General features: G+C 32.8%; 1 protein-coding gene across 4 annotated transcripts in view; it reads left to right on the top strand.

Moving 5' to 3' along the window:
- The window catches only part of LOC105251501 (RNA-binding protein Musashi homolog Rbp6), a 591,643-nt gene that overhangs the window by 16,050 nt on the left and 553,988 nt on the right, over positions 1-21,605 (top strand). The window contains exon 1 of one of the 4 annotated variants that reach the window (XM_025412216.1): positions 5,373-5,682. The exons of the other annotated variants lie outside the window; for them this stretch is intronic. Coding sequence (XP_025268001.1) covers positions 5,664-5,682 — 19 coding nt within the window. The 5' untranslated portion in view covers positions 5,373-5,663. Of the gene's footprint in view, positions 1-5,372; positions 5,683-21,605 lie in introns of those variants that run through there. 4 annotated transcript variants of the gene reach the window in all.

Genomic DNA, 21,605 nt, shown 5'->3' with positions numbered 1-21,605 from the left:
ATTCAATTAAACGACTCGACGATGTGGATAAGAAATGGAATTAATCGGTGCTAATTAGCGTACCGCTCAAGAACATGATGGTGTACAGTTAAGCAAATAAACGATTTTCTCCGATCGCTTATCCGTTTTCTTTTGATTACGAATATATTACATGATTAATTTTTATGCGTATTTAAATGCGTTGAAATATTATTCTAAAAACAGAGTACGCAAATTATTTATTCCGAAACTTAAAATAATCATTGCTAATCATGTCTTGTTCTAGTAAGTTTTGCTTTATCATTTAAAAAAAGACTATAATCACGGCTAAATACAAATTATTTTATTCTTCACAGATTGTAATGTAATTCCAAATATCAGAACAAATTCAAATTTTAATGCATTAAAACGCGTCTTTCAATTTTACATTTTATAGCGCGTGTTGTTGAAACAAATTCTTTGGGATTTGACAGGAGAGAGTTTTGGGAGTTTCGGGATGCTGGGACGAGAGTATGATAGTTGTAATTGGCAAAGCTACGCAGGAACAAAAAAAAAATCATTGTCGAACACGTGAACGAGGTCGATGCAGGGGCGCGGGTGGCTGCGCATCGCGAGGATTTCCTGTGCGGCATCGGAGCGCTTTAGTTTCCAACAATGGCAGTCATATTGCCCTGCCCCGCGTTTCCTCCCCCTCTCGCGCTCGATCCTTTCCCACCGCACTCAAATTCATTCAACGTTTCCAATTAAGGGGTTAGTCCACTTTGCGTCGGCAGTGAGGTGTGACTTTGCACCGCGAATGCGCGCTGTTCTCGCATGTTCTAGAACTTTATTCGACTGAAACGCTCATCATTAAAGCCGCACGATTATACGCGTCTCGATCAAAAGTTTACTGCATAGATTCGAAAAAATAGGAAAAAATTTTTTAATTTAAAAAGCAATTAGAAACTTCACAAATCTCCTTAAAAATTTCAAAATTTTCTTATCCGGTTAATAAGTTCTACATATCAACATATCAACTCTTGCATTCTAGCATTCGAGAAGGTATACAATGAGGACTAACAATGTATAAACAGATTATGTCTTCTAATTTCTAGATTTTAAAATTTTACCTTGAAAGCCTCTGTAAATAATTGTAAAACCTTTAACATCTAAATTCATTCATTTGTTTTCATAAGCTCCATCTTTGTTTCACCATGTTTTTAATCTCTGTGATTTTAAAATTTCAAAACTTCTGTATTTAAAATTCTTTTATTTTAAAATAATTATAATTTTTTTCTGTGAAATACCTTTGGCTTTTTAAATCCTAGAAATTCATACAAACATTGCTTACATAATACTATTACACACATCACTCTTCGCATTAAGATATTTGAGATATAACATACATTATAATATATTCCATATATATTGATGTAATCAATATATATCTTGTAAATTTTATTCGTTTTCTGTTTGATAACAGTTGGATTCATTGAAATAAATGCTTGTTCATATATGGATTAGAGACAGTTGCAGCCAATCAGCTAGCGATTACTACCGTGACCGTTCATCATTTCATGTATCGTTAACTTTAATCAGTATTTATCTCTTTCAAACTGATATTAATTAATATATATACGGTTGTCGTGTGTCAAAATTATACGCTGCGGATCAGTTTTCAAAGGGATGTTTTATCTGCAGTAGTCCAAAACATATATAGTGAGTAAATCGATTATCGTGTATCTAACATGTTCACTCAAATGTAACGTTTATTACATTTATTTCGATAGACATCAGATAGATATGAAAAGTAGCAAGCAACTCGTTATAGCCTATTTTATAATGTTTTATATTAAAGTTTTATTTTATGAATATGCAAGTACGTATGTATACAACTTGAGTTTGTAAACACATTTATAAAATATATTTCTGATGTGTATATAAACACATTTATAAAATATATTTCTGATGTGTATTATAGATATTTACTTTATTGCTATATATATTTATACATTTATATATGTATAAATGTGCTGTTATATAGAGATTTTAAAAGAAAAATGTATGGAAAGATATTTGCATTTCATATGAAATAACGCTCAATATAAAGCATTACAAGTATGTCATTCTTGACTTTTTGAAACTTTAAATTTAATATCGTTATTTATATAAGCAATATTATTATTTCAGATATTACATTAAATTTACGGAAGGACTCAGTCGGTATTTAATTTTAAATATTGGCAATTTTGTTTTTTTACGATGAAAGTTAAAAAAAACTGGAGCAAATCTTTCTACATGTAATCAAGATGATATAAAAATCGCGAATTTCGTTCGTTAACATGTATAGCGATCGCGAAAAATATTGAAGTCGAGGGCCTCTTCCGCAATAGGAGCGACACGGTGCGCATAAGCTTATCGAGATCATCCGAAACGAGCCATTGTCAGCACGTGGTTAACCGTGACTATCTAAATTAGAATCGGTGTTGACGACGCCTCGGCCTCCCTCGTACTTGGCGCGTCGACGTTTGCGGCCAACTTTTACGTCGCCTTTTACGTCCGTGGTTTTTACACCGAGTGAAAAACTTTCGCGAAGCGGTTCATATGCGAGAAAAGCAAAAGCGAATATACGCGGCTTATCCTCGACGATTATCCCGAAGGAAACGCATAAAGCGAGAGTGTCAAATAAGCAAATTTTTGTATGAGCATGTCCTAATAAAACGTAATTATTCATAATTTCTTAATATAAATTTGTAGTATGAATTGGAATTCATTCGGTAACATCGTAAAAAATATATATTAATATTCATGTATGTATATTTATATTTTGTTTTAATATTAAAATTTTAGTTTTGAATATTTTAGCATTCAAGAAAAAAGGTGAAACGAGATTAGAGAATAATTTAATTTTTTTTCATTATTTATCTTTTGATTATTATTTTGGTGACTTGTACTTTAATTCAAAATAAGAACTCATCTTAGATCATTTTCGTGAAACTTGCGAGAACTTTCTGTGACATGATAAAAGGCGGTCGGATGTAGATAGAAGCGAGTAAGGTGATAGGTTTTTGCGCTGACTCGTCGCTGACACGAAGTGGTTTGGGTTACGTCGCGGTGGTGAGATGATCGTCGAAAGGGAACAGCATGCTTCGACGGTCGGAAAATGTCATGTAGTAAACGTGATGCATCTCGAATATAAGTCATCTTTAGCTTACAGAGCTAAATAAACGTCAAATGTTCGCCTGGTGCACACACGTGTATCAATTGTACAATTTTTAGTAAAAACTTTTTGAATGCTCATTATAAAATTGCATATATTATGATTGAGATATATCCAATGAGAAAATTTTACTTTGCATCATTGTAAACAGATTGTAATCTTATTTTTACATATCCGATGTATATATTAAAGATTTTATTTTATCGCGTCAAAAAAGAGAAAAATTTCTGTAAATGATAAAAATTAATTTCAAACATACAATTTCATTTTATCACGTTTTACAAGGGAATTAATAGAGTTATAAAATACAAATAAAATTCTTGATTATAATTGATTATATTTTCTTATACTTTAATTGTTTTAATTTTGCAGAATATATGAAACATGTTTTTTTCTGAATTTTATTAAAAATGAATTAATTTGTTTGTGTCTTTCTTTAACACTTAGTTTAAATAGTCTTTAAATAGTATTTCTCTATAATATAAATTAAGTAATAATGCGATGAAATAAATAACTATTTCTTACTTAATCATTTATATATACTATGTATAATTGAAATAAATGGAAAAAAAGTTAATAATATGCACTAGAAAAAGATAGAGAAGTAACAGATAGTGAAATTGCAAAAAAGCGAGGAGGAAAGTTCTTTCCTACTAGGCATATAGTATCATTTTACCCAGTTTAACATTTCAACATGTGAATGCGCCATCCCGTGCAGGTAACTGCGAACAGTAATATCTTATGTCCCCGATACATTCAGGAATTTCTAACGATCGATTAATGTTTAGTAGTAAGTCGCCGGTAGTGTATCGTTCTGAAAGTGGCGCGTATAGCACGTTCCGGAAGTTTGTTTAACTCTTTAACCGATATGTTGCTTTTCTCATCGCAAGTGTTATCATTGAAGAACGAAGAGATATTCATATTTCTGTTTTAAATTCATTTATTATAGAGATAAACGTTTGATTCACTAATTGTGAGAATAATTTTTATTTTTTTATTGTGTATACATAAAATCTAATAATTTAGCTTTATTAATTTGATGCAGGAAGATATAATTAAATTTATACTAATTTATTGTTAATTTGTTCTTTTAATTTATCGCTTCTATCAAGTAATAAGAAATTTATATTAAAAATAAAATATTGATTTTTATCATCACTTATCAAAAATGCATATAACGAATCGTAAATAAGAAATAACTATTATTAATTGATTGTATTAATTAGTTGTTCTCAAGATATTGCAAATAGATTTTAAAAACATAAAATTTTTATGGATGTGTGTACCAACTCGAACTCTACTATTACGTCATAGGAGAACAAAATGATTAAAAAGTCAAAAGTCGAGAATTATAACTCGATAACAAATTATCTCCTGAATTCATTATCATCGAAATTTTCGATTTATTTGCGAAAAAAATAAGTGTGAGAAATAATAGAAAATCGCTTTAACTTATATCGTTACTAAAATAAATTATGTCGAACAATTAATTGCTTTTCTTTGAAATGTTTAATATTACACATTTTTCCCGAATTATTTATTTTTCAGATATACCGAATTTATTTCTTATAGTATAATTTGTGTTAAAAAAACGCAATATATTAAAAAAATTGATTCTTTTGGTAAAAGATTTTTCGAATTCATTGTTAAAATAATGACTGTCGTGAAACTAAGTTAAGGAAGTAATTAATTTTACAGAAATAACAAATAATAAATATATCTATGTTAAAATAAAAATTTGCTCACCTCATGTTGCTCCGCCGTCTTCCTCGTATTTCCCTCTTCTCTTGTTTATCGTTTGCCACTCCTTTATGACACTTACTCATAAAAGCACAGTTAATTATGATCGCCCGACACATTACATAATATTTTCGATGTTAATTTAACATAACACACGCTTTATTTTATTATAAATTTTTCTACAAAGCACACACACCCGCGAGAAGAACAGTTAGATGAAGCTACGATCGGGAAATCACACGGCCAAATTTATACAATGCTATTTCTGTTACTACCGAACATTATAAGCACGCATTATAAACAGTTCGGGCATCAGTTTTGTACTGATAGTACAACAACCTTGTGTCTGTAACGACGTTGTTTATATGTGACGTGTACTAAAGGTTATTTCCGTAGTTCACTCGAGCGAGCGAGACGTGTCGCAGGACGCTCCGTGTGTTACCTTATTATTTGATGGTTAAAATTCGTTTTAAAGTGCGTGCTTGTACTATTCATTAGTAAACTTAGTGAAAGATAACATTGCGTGAATTCGGCCATGTGATTTTCCACTGCCGATCGGATCAATGCCTCTCTGTAACATTTAACCGTTATGTTCGCGTTCTTTCGACGTAAAATAAAGTACGCGTTATATCGAGAATATATGTAAGATGCCGGGCGATTGTAATTAACCGTGTTTTCACGAGTGAGTGTTATGTGAGTGCCAAAAAGCAACAAATGAGGAGGAAATGCGAGGAAACAGCGAGCAATGGTAAAGCATCTACGAGGTGAGCAATTTATACTTTTGTTGTTCAATACATCGTATTTTTCGATAGCGTTTTGTTAAAGTGTGCGAAGAAAATTTTTATTATGATAAAATATAGAGCATAATATAACAAATTAATCACTCTTAAAATTTTTAAATAAATATATTGTTACAAAAAATAAACCATCTTAGTATACGTTTCTCACATTAAAATAAAAAATGTTATCACTTAATATACGTGGATTTTTGCGTCTGTAATTCATAAAATTTTATGAATATAAGTAAATCGAAGAATCATTGATTAGAGAAAATAAATATGTGAGAAATGGATGCTATGTTAAATGAAGAGGAAAGTAAAGAGATAAGTGCGCAGACAACTCGTTCTTTTTTTTTGCGTGTTCTCCGTTTTTATCGTAGGCGTAAGTAGGAATATTTCTCTCATCGGAATCGTGTCAGCTCCCTTACTATGTTTACGCGTTATAGGCTAGGTCAGGTCTCTAGATAGGGACGCTATAAGTACGGTACAAATGCACTTGCACGCATGCAAGCACGTACATACGAATGAATAGATCATCCCGTTTGCCGTATCGAACGAGTTAGACGAACAACGGTTACTTCTTAATGGACTCACCATGCTCGTCCATTACCCTAGGCTGACACGCTTGTATCCCCCTCGACATGCACACGCACGCAATAAGGCATACGTGACACCATTGTCACGTGGTTGTAACTAACTCGAGCACGAGCTCTCGTTGACAAACGCGACCTTTTATTCCGACGTGCGGCTCTAACGCGAGAAAATCGGTGAAAACATAACGGGACGCTTAGCTCTGTAGAGCTAATTTAAAGCCTGGGTCTATATTCGCGTTTCATGTTCACCATGAAATGTGATGTTACGATTTTGCGAGTTATATTTGTCTAATACACACCTGAAGACCATATATTACAGCGGATTTTTGGAGCTATATTTAATTCTTGATACGAACGCGTAACTATTAATATGCTTTCTCTGTAAATTCTTGAACTGTCAAAAATATCTGTTGCTTAGATTTTAGAATTTTCTTTGCGAATTTATTTCGACAACACAATGTCAATATGAATTCGTAATGATAAATTCTATTGTTTGCATTCTCTCTAAAGTTTAATATCGCGCGGCTTTTAACATTTTACTATTATAGTCACAAAATTTAGTTTGAAAATAATTCTAAATAAATTATTGAACGTCAAATATTGAATGCTTAGATTTTAGAGTCTCTTATGTGAATTTATATCGATTATATTAATTATGTCGGTAGATTCTGTTTATTCTCTTTAAAATTCATTATCGCTCTTGGGTTTTAGAATTATTATAATTAGAATTTAATTTGAGATACTACAACTATTAATAATATTGGAGTAAATTCAATAATAGTTACATGTATCTCAAGTTTATAAATTAATTTATCGCACTCTCAAGTGTTATATCACACTTCTCTTACTATTTCACTACGCTCACTGTACTCTTGGCCAAGTCTTTCTGAAAAAATGCCACCGTGCGGCGTTTACATAATCCGGCACGAAGCTCAGCGTGCGTGCGGAATCCGTCACGCGGTTCTCGCAAATTTGCGGCTAACCACGTGGGCGGCTGATATTTTCGGGCGCTTTCATGAACCACGGAGCAGAAATTTATGCGGACCCCTGGGAATGCGTTCGCGGAAGCGTGAGAGAAAGCGGAAGGAATACGACAACTTTAATCCTCGGTTGTTAGCGCGGCTTGCACGACACAGCCGCTCACGTAGAGCATTTTACACGCCACATTAGGAAATAAAACGTTATTCTTGAGGCAATTAGTTTTTATATATCTCGAAGTTAGTTTTTATATCTCGAAAAGTTAGATTGCTTTGTAAGTGGGACGACTGAGGATATCTTTCTGCGAAGATATTGTTTCGAAAAGCAAATGAATCTATTGTGTTTAGCATTAAATTTGGCTTATGCCAAAATTTTGATTACACACGCATTGAAAATTCGCCAAGATTTAATCTAATGATTTATTTATTTTTTTATTAATTTATAGTTATTTTTTTACATACATATATATACTAATTCTTTATATACATAATACAAAATATAACACTTATCATAAAACAATTTTGTTTTACGTGATATAATGATATAATGCTCTTATCGGAAAACAATTCTGTTTCACGTGACAAAGTATTCTAGCATTATTATTATTCTCTTTAGTATAGAATGAGGATTTTCAAGAGAAATTATTGTCGAGTTAGAGAGAACGTAAAATATTTTACGAATTATATATTTTTTTTAAATATAAATAGAATCTTTTTTTTGTATTTTTTAATTAATTGCAATTAATTGTAATTTGAAAGTATAATAATCAAATATTCTCATTAATTAATTTTAATAATTAATGATTAATAATTTTAATAGTTAATAATTATTAAAAATACAAAATGTTTAATATTATAAGATAAAAAATTGCAAAAAAAAAGAAGCTGGACAATTTTTTTTCTTGAGAAAAATCAAATTATTGAATTGACAGTAAAAAAAATCATTAGATTTAATCTTAGAATATTTTGTACATATTTGCAAAAGAAACTTTTGGGAAAATAATGGGTATAAGATTGCTAGATACATGATGCGCTAGTTTGCAAAGAGTCAACCAAATGAAGATGCTTACGCTAAATAACACTTTCGTGCAGCTTCTCTTCGTCTCTCTCTTTTCCGTCGCGTCATTCTCGATCCCTTCCTGCGGTGCTCGTCCGTCGAACTAAGTAGATTACTCAACAAGTGGCTGCCAAACCTTGCACGGTCACCGACCGCCACAGTTTTAACGCCGAACGTTTTCCGTCACTCCATGATGTAAATCGAACTGTCGTCGAACTTTGAGTGTCCGTGTATTTAATTAGTTCACTCTAGTAGTGATATTAAATCAACACGAAAGCGACGTAAATTAATAATTTTATGTATATACATATATAACTTTAAGATTCAATTATATGTATAAGGACGAATATATTTTGAAAAATTCGACAATTAAAAGCAATTTAAAATATAATTAATTTTTTTTTATTTTATTTGCATCAATAGCATGTTTTAGTATTGCTTAATTATCGCTCAATTATCGTTTAATCGATCATTATTCTCTGAATACTATTTGATGATTAATTCATTTATTCAAGATAACAAACACAATTGCTGGATTTCGCAAGTTTATCATTTCTGTAATTCGGTCAGCGGGAAAAAGCTAAACGCGCGGGAAACGAGAAATGCGTCCTGTATATATAGATTCGATCAAGTAGGTTAGTAGAAATCATTCTATACATCGTAGTGGTCTAACAGTCGCAAACGCGCGGCGGAAGTTTCGTCGTGAATATTACATACCGGCTGCAAACGGTAACGATTTCTTTCAGTCGAGGGGTTGCCGCAAACTAGGTAGACTGCATTATCGGTCTTATAGACGGAGAGACAGACGCGAAATGTCATCAGGGAATGATATCTTGATGTCAGAATATTAAATATCGCAGTTGGACGAAATACATTCGTTTCAATTTAGGATAAAAAATTCGAAAATTTGTTAGAAAATTGACATTAGTGTAAAAGTAATATTTTTTTATATGAAATTTAATTTAATTTCTGTTGAAGCGAATAATTTACAAATGATGAATACCATATATTTTTTTTAGAAATTAATTTTCTTTGTAAAAAGTATAGTAATATTGTATGTTTATGAAAATAAAGATATAACCGTTTAAGCAATTGCAAACATTGCGTGACATTGGAGATAGTTAAATAAAATTCCTATGGGAGATGTCGGGAAAGAGAAGAGTAAATTCGCGCGCAAGATTTCAGTCCGCGCTTTCATACACGCTACATTTTTCAAGCATTGAATTTCCAGCTTGTATTTCAGTCGGATTTCCAATTTATCATCCCGCCATTATACACATTACTGCACTTGTTATTCTTATATCATGGTATACTCCTACTACTTTCTAAAACTCCAGCCTTTCTTTCTTCACCTTTCCTCGGTTTCTCGGTTTCTTTCAACCGCGACGGACTCGCCAGACTACTTACTGCTTCTTTTTCTCCTGCCTGCTCTTTTCTTCTCGTTCCTCCCACAGTTTCGTCTTATTTCCCTTTGTCTTTACCTCTCTTTCCATCTCCTTTCATCTCTTATTCTCTTTTATCGACTAAACATCCTACGAACCTTTGCCGTAGCCGAAGGTACTAAAGTTGAAGGTACTGATGGCCTTGCGCACCTTTTTGCCGTAAGACTTCTTCCGGTACAGTCGCCGTCAACATTGCAATATCTCCGCGTTATATCATTTTGAAATAATCGGAATCGGATTATAAATTGTTATTATGAGAAGATGATAGTTTATTAACAAGCAAAAGCCGGATATTAACTCTAAACGCAATATTTTGAAATCTTTTTTTTGTATATGAAAATGGATATCTAAATCAATATATTCAAAAAACAATTAGATATCATTGTTTCCTTCATTAATTATTAAATACTTTGAAAATTTAGTAAATATTATTACATAAAATTTGCAATCTTTCTTGTTGAAAATTTTTATACTTACTATTTTTTTTATTTATTTATATGATATATTTTTTATTTTTATTATTTTAATCAACTTATACTTAATTTATTAGTATTAAAATTTAAAGACACTATTTTTTATTCATTATAATCATTAAATATGATCTAATTTTTGCTTCTTGAAAGAGTCTTGAGATTTAATTATGCATATTAATTACGCAATATATATTTCGTTGAAAAGAATAAAAGAAATTAAACTAAAATTTTATTTAGATTAGTTAGATACGTGCAATCTTCCAAAAATGATGTAAAGATGTTCGAGTTGAATTAGCTCGATAAATTAATGTAGAACCAATATCGGAATGTACTGTGCGAATGCATTCTTATTTAGCCGTTGCTAAAAATAAAATATGCAAACTTATTTTGAGACACTATTGTCCATGCGCTTGAATGCAAATACGCGCGTGTAATTATGCCCACGCGGATCGATTAAAAAAGATGGAATTGTCGAAAGCGAATATATCGTGGGATATGCATGAAAAATATCAACGATATAGACCCTGATTGGAAACTTCGATATGCGTACAAAATATTTTAGGTCAAACACTTTTTTTATAGATGAGAATTGTAATAGTTCAGAGAATTGCTATTGATCCAGTTAGCTTGCATCATGTGATAGAGACCACGATATTAAAATGTTACTATAAATAGTATTCTAGAATGTCACAAATAAACATTGATGAATGAAATTTTTAATTAATTTTTATTTATAGATACGTTTATACGACGTTTATAAAATTTATTAATATGTTCATAAAAATGTCAGAACTCACTTAGGCACAAAACGTTGAATAAATCTGCTGGATGAAGAAAATACTGCAAGAATGTATATATTAAAAATTAACGTATCGAGATTTATTAAACGATTTATTAAAAATCTTTTTTATTAAAAATCTTTAAATATATTCGACATATAAAACATTTCAGATTCTCTTACAGATTACTTTTGATGCAGAAAAATGGCTAATTTAAATTAAATTTCAAACGTATTAGCCGATATTATAATTATATTTATTTTTTAATAGCACTTGAGCGGTGATCGCCAATTATCGTCGCAGGTAGAAATGTAACGCGGCGCACGCGCGCACGTACATCATTACGCGTGCATCCTGCACTCGTCATACGCATTATTCCGCGGTGGTTTATGCGTCACGTCGTATTCGTTTGTGCATCCATCCCCACTCTGACCCCGACACACATGCATACATGCGCATACCCGCTTCCCCTGTCGCTCTTTCCTTCCTATTTGTCTAATAGTACGTCCGCGTGTTTCTCGCTGCGACAGCACGCGTATGCGTGCGAATTCCCTCGGTGGGAGGAGGAAAATGAGCAGGGAGGAGGGAAGCGCTGTTGCTGCGCTATAGAAATTGAAGGGTTGCACATTGCGGGGGACGGCGGGATTAGGCGCGTGTGTAAGCGACGTGTTAATGACATTACGTAATACCGAGCAAGCCAATCAATATGGCAGACACTGTGTGCACTCCGATGTACGTCATGTCTCTCCGCGCGTTATTGCATCGGGCAACGTCAGTGTCGCATTCGAGTGTCCACGTGCGACATGGGGCTCGTCGGTTCTCGACGCATAGTTCACCAGTCGAGATTTGTAAGATTTGATATGTAAAATATTCCTCTCTGACGGGAAATTCCGAGATCGAAACATTGAACCGAACGATTTCTTACGGAAATGCATTGTCCTTGTTATCACTAAATAAAGCAATGTGTCCGAACATGTGAAAAAAAATTTTTTTTCTTCCTGAGAATAATATTCTTGCAATATTTTTATTTTGTAAATCCTTTAAATAGGAAATATTAGATCATTGTTTTGTCATATTATTCAATTCTTACATGCTATTTAATTAATATTAAATCGAAAATCTATCGTTTCGTATATATCGTTGAGATTGCATCGAGTATTGGAATGAAAATAAATTACTGTTTTGTTATCAGGAAATTTATGGTGATTTGAATTTGCAATAATTGCGTATGAAAATAAAAAGACGAAAAATGATTTGTGGCTAGAGTCGAAAGTCGTAATTCGGTATACAACGATTGCAAGGAAAGCCTTCGAGGAAATGCAGAAATAATTGCAAACGAGGCATGTCCGGTACAACGAAGTGACAGTCGCGGCAGGATGCAACGGTATGCACCGCTGCACGACCATGCGCATTGGACAGGTCGAGGGGGAACGATCGCATGGTTGCGCAATCGATCATTGCGTGTTAGGGCCCGTTTCTACGTGACGAGGTGTCACGACATTTCGCTGTCATGTCCAGAGCCATAACTAAAGTCGAGCCATAACTAAAGTGAGAATAAATTCGCGCGATGCCTATATAAAAACTGAATTAATTAGAACACGAAATAATTAATTGGAAATTTTTTATAATAAATTTACAAGCACATTTAACAATTTTCAATAAGAACATTATTTAGAAGAGCATATTTATAATATTTAATAAACATATTCAATATTATAATGCTCTCTTGTAACTGCCCTAGAAATTAAAATTCTATTAATACGAATCTGCAAAGTTTTCTGTAAATTAATTGAGTTGCTTTTATAGTTTGTGAAAAATTTGAACATTTTTTTCGACTTAAATATTATTATTTAAATATTATATTATTGTTCTCTGAAATAAATGTATAAGAAAATTTAAAATTAATCGAGGAATACGCGAGGGATTGAACGTAACACAATAATTCCGAGACACTCTGTGTATAGAAGTCTGTGGGCCAGTCGCTGATTATCATTACCGCAAAGTGAGTCTCTTCGTGTTGCGTTGCGCAGAATTGCGTGCTCGATCACGTGCTGCGGCTTACGCACACGTTTGTCATGCGACATAGCGGGGAACAAGTTTCCCTGGTTTCAAACGCCCACGGAGACAGTCAGCTGATTCCTGTCAGATTTTTAAATCCACGATTAACACATATGCATATGGCGTATATACACACTAATCCCTATACGATAGTATGTGCGTAGGCATTTCTAGAATTTTTTTACTACAGAGAGCATATCATATAACATTTATTATGATGCAGTCAAATAAAGATTAAATATGTATTAAAATTCTTTTCTTTATTTCATTTTTTTAGTTACAGGCAACAATATTTTCTAGTAAAATAAAATCAAAATCCCACAGATTTTATATATCTTGTTCGATTACGAAACGAAAATTGGTTCGATTTTTGCTACCAATCATATTTTTTTGTTGACAGATTGTTCGATTTTTGCTGAAATTCTATTGACGTCACTGAAAAAATATGACAGAGCCTATATCAAATCTGTCATTTTCTGCTAACAAAATCTTTAATAAACGTTCTGTGAAATTGATAAATTTAGTTATCTCGCAGCATATCTCTATTAACATTTATTTTCAATTATTTTATTTTTTTGAATGATAATTATAATTCTATTGAGAACTTTTCTTACGACGCTTTGTTCGATAAAAGTATATACACGTATTTTTTTCTAACTGATAAACATCAGAAACGCATGAATGTCAATTTCAACTTGATGTTTCTTTTAATAGGTAGATAAGATATGACTTATTACACGCGAGAAGTTTAATTGCGCGCGAACGTAAAATGATTGGCGACGTGGATATAAAAAGTGTTCTATAAATCAAGTTACGTCCTTCTTCCGTGTGTTATAAAAATGAGATCTTTGATATATGCAGTTTCATGTAACTACACTTCTAGATTAATTCATTGTCCGTTGAAGGAAACAGGAAACCATGTGTCCAGTAATGTCGTTCTTATGAATATCATGCAACTACGAGTTTACTCAGTCTGTGCCTTTCTTCCATTCACGTCATCAATTTGTCGAAGTCGTGGCATCGCAACAAGAGCTCGTGCGCGTGAACGTGTTGCACGGTAGAAAGTAATGTGTCAGGTAGACCTACGCTACATACCTGCCTACGAGCGTGTTCGCAGGTGGAAAAGAAACATCTTTCCTTACATCTTCCGCCTCACCCCTCGAGTAAGTGCGTTACGCGTGCATGCATGCGTGATCGATCGGTGTCGCGTGTTGTTGCGTCGCGCCGCGTGCGCGGTCACGTGCCGTGTCACGAGGAGAAAATGACGACATCATGAGAGAACTTTCAAGAATCATATGTAGATATGTATTTAACATGTGTGTACGGGACCACACGTGCTACGTTGCTAGCTTCTCGCGTAAACTTTGATAATAGCTAGTGAAGACAAATATCATACGTTATCACAAGCATACAAACTTGATCGCTTGAAGAAATAATATATTTAACATTTATATATAACTTTCTGATTTTTTAACATTAAATTAAAGGCGTTGCATAGTAGTTGATATAGTTTAATCTATATTAATTAATGTGAAATACATTTACTTTTCTTAGATATACATCTTTGAATATATAATCTTATAAAAAATCACATCTTGTAAAATCATATCTTATAAAACAGTTGGTGTATAGTTTGTTTCATGCAAATTATTTGCAAGAAAAATTGGTCTTTATTATTTCTTTGAACTTATCTTTTATCGTATAATTTCTCTTATCATATTTTTATCATACAGTACCTTTTCGTAGATCGTAAAAAAGTTGTCTGATCGCTGTTTCACGAAAACGCTTGCTCGATACATAAGTTCGTAAAGCTCGTTTTACTCGGTTATTTCGTGATTACGTTTGCATTCGCTCAAATAGCTTACATTCGCGCGAACACATTTGGCGAACTATGTTAAATCACATCTTACACGATATTCGCAGCTCGAAATCATCGCCGCACTTTCCCGTTGAGTTTGACCTCCTTTGCTTTTGACCAATTGCAACGAGTTTATTCTACTCCGAAAAGGGAAAATGTCTATCATTCTATTTCTTGCAAATTGCATTGTTCAAGAGATTGGAAATTCGATTATTATATCTTCCGAGAGATTCTTTTTTCGATATGTTATGAAACAAGAAGTCCTTGTATCATAAAAAATCGGAGTAAGATGAAGTAAAAGCGAAAAAAGTAACTTATATCGCGAATATTATATTTATTGAGCTAAATATTAATATATAATTACTATGATAGTTGTACATTATTACTATTACTCAGTTAATAATTCGACATTTAAAATAATATTAAGTTACTTTTCAGCTTATCTCTGTAATTTCCTTTAGCTTCATTAGATAAGTTTAGCTTTTTATTAATAAAAAAATTTTTTATTTGTCAGAGATGTATATATATATATATATATATATATATATATATATATATCCTATTATGAGAATTTTTCATTTTAATTTATTGTACATTTGTTTTACTATTTTTTCTTTATACCAAACTTATACTCGTACTAGACGAGTATAGTTTAGTATAAAAAAAAACATCAGTCTTGGATAGTTTTTGTCGATCATCCCCATTCGATTATATCTTGACTGCTTGCTTCCATATTCATGTACATTAATATCACAAGCTTTAAGATCGATATATGACCGAACCTTGGTTGTACAAAGAGCTCGAAAATGTTTTTGCGTAGATGCGGACGCATCGATCGATAGTCATTTTATCAAAATACTGGAACTTACTCGTTCGATTAATTGAGAAAGGAAGTAAGCGATGAGTTTTAAAAGAAAGTTTTGTATCTCAGAATTAGATTAAAAATTTACGAAAAAGACAAGTAATCTATACATACGTTTTTCTTTTTTGTAAAATTAAAATCTAGAAATTTTATTCGCAAATTTTAATTATTAGTATTATTTATGAATTATAATAGAATCATTTCACGTGTTGAAAAAAAAATGCGATTGATATAAAAGTATTCAAATTTGGTCGCGCTATAAATTATTATGTAATTATACATAGAGTTGCATATATTTGAGTATCGGTATTTTTATATATATATTTAAATTCTTCATATACATTATATATTATTTTTAAACTCTTAATTGATTTATTTTTTAACTATTAATTGATTTATTTTTGAACTCTTAATTGATTAATTATTTAAGTTGCATTTTCTCTGTTGTTCGACGATACGAATGATTATTATCATAAAAATATTGTTTATATAATTCGCTTTTTTTTTCATTCTGAATGATTTATGCGGGACCATGATCAAGAGTGAAATTCGTGCGAATTCGCTTTAAGAAATGTCGAGGGTGCGGCAGCGACACCGAGGACGTAAATCAGACGAAACTGTACCGTGGAATTAAAGGACTCTCCACCGGCCTTAATGAATGTACCGCCGCCACTAATTAGACGTCCTTAGTGCCGCGCGCGTCGCTTTATACCGGGAGGAAAGAGAACGGAGAGAAAGTATCGTCATAACCGCTATTCATAAGCGATTTAGGTTGCGAATTACGAGCTGAGAAGCTAAAATTTTATTGATAAGGATTAAGCAGTTTATATATTTAGAGGCAACAAGTAAACATGAATTGATTCTAATTTTTAAATTTTCTAGATTGAAATCCTAAGAAAGTTTTATTAATTGTTAAAAATTATTATATTGATTTCGAAATCACTTTTTTTTTTGCTTCCGTTTCTTTTTCGATAGAAAGTGATAGTAAAGATATTTAGCGTCCTATATATCTAGAAATCTACGAGACTCTAGTGTTGTTTGGGTGCACCCGTTTCCTTGACATCGACAGGCAAATACTCAAAACATATCTACAAAGGCAAGCATTGAAGCTTGTAGAGAACGGATCGTAATATCGATACATACATTAGTTTCTCGTCTATCATATCGCTGGCGTTCGGCCGATCGGTCAATCACTGTAGTCAAACGTCAACGTAACAGGTTGCACCGTTGAACATCGTTTGAGGGCTGGTTGGTAGTTACCTCGACCGGTTCCCTTCAGGGGTCGAGAGTGGGTACGGATTGCAAGCAGACACAGTCGGAGTAATTTCTATCTACGAGGGTCGCTGGAAATGGTGGTTGTTCCCTTTCCCCTTTCTTCTCCCTATTTCTCTCTCCCCTCCTCTTCTCTCTCCGTCTCTATCCTTTCCAGAAGGAATCTAGATGAAAGGCTACTCTCTAAAGCTAAGGACCCTTTGCTCTTCGTCCCTCGTCGACCACAATTCTGTCTTCGAAGACCGATTATGGATAATTATCCGCAACCTATTACGCGCTAAAATCTTGTCACTGCGATTATTGGCGGAGCGTGAAGAAGCTGCTTTCTGTGCGATGCCATGACATTGAATAGAGCACTCGACGCTTGCCGTCATCTTCGAGTATCGACGTCGAGACTTAGTACTTGACGAACTGAATCTTTGCCGTATCGAGAAATCTTAGAATGATAGAACTAAATATTTTTCTTCCTTTTTTCATTGGAAACGATAACATTATTTATCATCCAACGTATCATATAATTATATTATTTATCTTTCAGCGTATTTTTACTTTTAAGTGATTAGAGTTTATTATTATTTATTGACAGCTATTACAATATATAAATAATCAACAATGAGGTTCTGTAATAGCGAAACGAGATAAACTTTTTTTTGAGTGCGAAAAGTGAATATGCAATAAAAAATTTGTGATGTGGAAATTTTTAAAATTGCAGAATTTGGAGTAATGCATTTTAACTTTTCGTAGAGATTGAAATTTAAAACCCGTACATCTTGTTTCGGATTTTCGGATTTTTTAGAATTTTGATATTTGGAATATTATGGTGATAGAATATTTAAAATTAAAATTTTGAAATATGTATTTCCTAAAACTTTAATACTTTAAGAAATTCAAATATGATTTAAATTTTAAAATTGTAAATTCCACACTCAAAATTTATAAATTTCCAAATTTCGATCATCGAAATCATTTTCCAATAGAAGAAGACAGACCGATAGAGACAGAAAGAAAAAGAAAATATCTAAAGATTACATTTCATATAAATATCGAAAATGTTGTAACTTGGTTATACTAGTTAAATAATATAGGCAAATTGTACCGTACGTGTTCACTAGGTACATCGTACTTTCTGTCGCAGTGCAGCTATGAGCGCTGTAATAAGCCAAGGAAAGACTAGCTATCCATCTAAACAGCTGCTTTACAATCCGTAATGTAGGGCATTTAGTTAGCACCGAATCGGTTGCGGCATTATTTCTGCGCAAAGTCGCGACAGCCAGAATATTATATTCGACGCGGAATTATGCCATCCATCAAAATACCGATGCCTAGGATAATTGATGCCATCGGAACGGCGACGCCAGTCACGCTAGACAGCGCATGGCGTAAAATTGAATATCGATTAGACGTTCGGAGAGGGTTCGAAATGGGGCTCGCCGCGTTAAAGTTATTAATTCCCCTCGCAAGCAAAATCTCGCGATTAAATGGCAGCAACAACGCCCGGTTTGCAATGTAAATTCGCCATTAGTTAGTCTCTCTCCTAATTAATTCTTAGTTTCGGTAAAGTTAACTATGCAAGTATTTTAAAACTTTGAAGTTCCAAGAGATATTAAGGTTTCGATATTTTTAGAATAATAACATTCCAAAATGCTGAGGACTTAAGATATTAATTTTAATACAAATGCACTGCCTGTTTCCCGATTTTAATGTTCGATTATTCAAAAGTTCCAAACTTCTTATATTTCGATAGTTAATTTATAATTAAAAAATTATTCTTCTCAGTCTCGAAACTTTGAAATGATAGATTTTGATATATTGAAGACATTCTCAGACTATGAAATTTCATGCAAAATATTGATATTTTATAATTGAATTGAATGGACATCATGCGATTCGTGCGACTTGATATTTCGGTAGTTGGGAATTTTGATATCGCGATATTGACATATGATATAATATCTATCCATATATGAAAATAATTGCTCCTATATACTATTCGCGTTTTATTCCGCTTCATTTATTGTTTCATTCCGGAACAACGACTGAAACGCGAACATCTTTGTGCAAACCCATTTCCGTGGAACGGATTGTAACTTATCAGATTTGATGAAATTTCCGGCGGCGGTTTTATCACAGGTTTTTGCAAGTGTTTACGCTCTTCGCGTCCTATACTCCATTGGTCCAATAGTAAGACGATTTTATTTTTGCTCTTTTTTTGCTCTCTCGCCTCCTTCGCGGTAGGATCCGTTTCCGACTGAGGAAGAGTGAAGAGGAAACCATTCTGCTTCGCTCTCTTTCGATCGATATTTTAACGGAGAATGGACGGACTCTCGAGAGGGTAGAAGCCTTTACGTAAGCGCGCGACATGAAATCGGAAAATGAAACTCGCATCGACCTTTGATCCTTTCGCGTAACGTCGAAAGAAGGATGACGCTCGGACACGCCAGAGTTTTCTATGTATGTAACTTTTTCGGGACATGGAAAGCATTGTAGAGAAGATTATTTCTTGTTATAGGTGGAAATATAAAATCTCCGAGAGAGACGCGAGAGAAGAAACGAATTTTGGATAAAATTTGAGAAACAAAATTACTTGTAGAACATAAAAAGATCTAATAATTTGATATTATATGCAAGATTTATTTATTTTAAAAAATTATGTAAAAGTTAATTTTATGGGAAAAATTCGACAAATGTTGATCGAAGTGTTTGCACGTACATACAATACATTTACATTGAAATAATATTAATATAAATTAAGATTTCAGACGTTAATATGTTAATTGAAATCAAAGAAATCGGAACGAATGCAGTAAGTGACGTCGCAATCGTTACGTCGGGAATGCAGAGACGACGGTATTACTTTAATGACGTTAATGCATGGCTAGATACTGGTAGAGCATGTAGCATTTGCATTTTAAAAACGCCGCTGTGCATAATTGAAGTTGAAAGTGAACAAGTCGTTCGCTCTCTCTCTTCTCTCTCGATTTCTCTCTATACTTCTGTCGATATTACACTCGATTCGCAGTTATCGAATTACACGCATTATGAAACACATATTTGCTACGAGCAAATAAATGGACGTAGTACTACATCGTTATAAACTAGTGCTTTCTCTAAAGAAATAGACAATATATAGACGATATATAAATTAATAAGATAAATATTTCATAAGCAATACTTTTTCTTCATATTTATTTTTTATTTTTTTCTTCTATGTTTTTCTTTTTTCTTTTGAAAATTCGTCCTCGTTGATCTTATTTTTGTGAAAAATGTTTTGCATGCAAAACGGAGATATTCAGAAGGAGCATATGTCGCGTAAGAAGAAAGCAATTTCACATCTGAGCTCATAGCGTAAACTCGCAAATTAATCGCGATCACCAACGCAGCCAGAGGTGCACTCACATACTTGATATGTGCAATAAAGGGAGACATGCGAAATTACCGCGGCTGCAAAATCAGCTTCCGAAAGACCGCGGAAGCAGTTGCGTAATATCCTTGGGCTTACACGTGTTTCCCTGGCTTAGGACAAGGTTGTACGTATAATAACGACGCAAGATAAATCACGTGAGGGTTGCGTATAAAGATCCTGCAAAGTCAGAATGCTGCGTGCAATATCATATTCAGAATGCTGTAGACTAAGGTTTTGATTAACCCTTTTGAGACCGTTAGTATTAGTGCAATATTGTGCAGCGCATGTTACATAATGATTCATTTTGAACAATTATATCTAACGCTATATAAATGTGAATATAATTGTACGTTCATTTTTAATCATGCAAATATTGAAGCTGACATTTATTTTAATTTTAAATGTATATATATATATATATATATATATATATATATATAATTAAAATAAATAGTTAAAAAGTTGTATCCATATTTAATACACTTAATATAAGCCTAAAATAGACGTAAATAAAGATAATAATTCTGTAATTTTTTGTTGCTTTATAATTCTCATTTTGAATGATATGTCAGTCTCATCGGACTGCGCTCTTTACTATAGAGAATGTAATATGCCCGAAGGCATATAGAGAATATCCGCTTTCATTGAAATATACGGTAATCCACAAACAAAACCGCACAGATGTTCATAGGATATTTTCTGCCCTACTGTACTACATTGCATTGTTTACATTGCGTAGTGCGCTATATTTATCTGTATTCATGAAAGTTGCTCGACATACGAAAATTCATATCGTAACGATGAATGACTTTAAAAAAAGGATTTTTGCACGGGAAAGTTGTATATTGTTCCGAAACGTGTCAGAAGATTCAAAATATACAGATTGACATATACATATCTGCATACATTTTTATACGTTTGTTATTCATACTCTTTATATTTCGTTTACGTCTATTTTTTATATGCATATTATACATACGTACATACTAATATATACAGGATGTTCCTAAATTCGCGATAAAAATTTAATGACATTCTTCGTAACATTTTAAGACGAAAAGTCTAATACAAAGATGTCGAGGCTTTAAAAAATGAGAGGCTATGAAATTCTTGAATATTTTCACAATAATTTCA

Source organism: Camponotus floridanus, unplaced genomic scaffold (assembly GCF_003227725.1).
Source record: "Camponotus floridanus strain SB8 unplaced genomic scaffold, Cflo_v7.5 scaffold49, whole genome shotgun sequence".
Classification (NCBI taxonomy): Eukaryota; Metazoa; Arthropoda; class Insecta; order Hymenoptera; family Formicidae; genus Camponotus; species Camponotus floridanus.
This window is presented reverse-complemented; position numbering and strand designations above follow the sequence as displayed.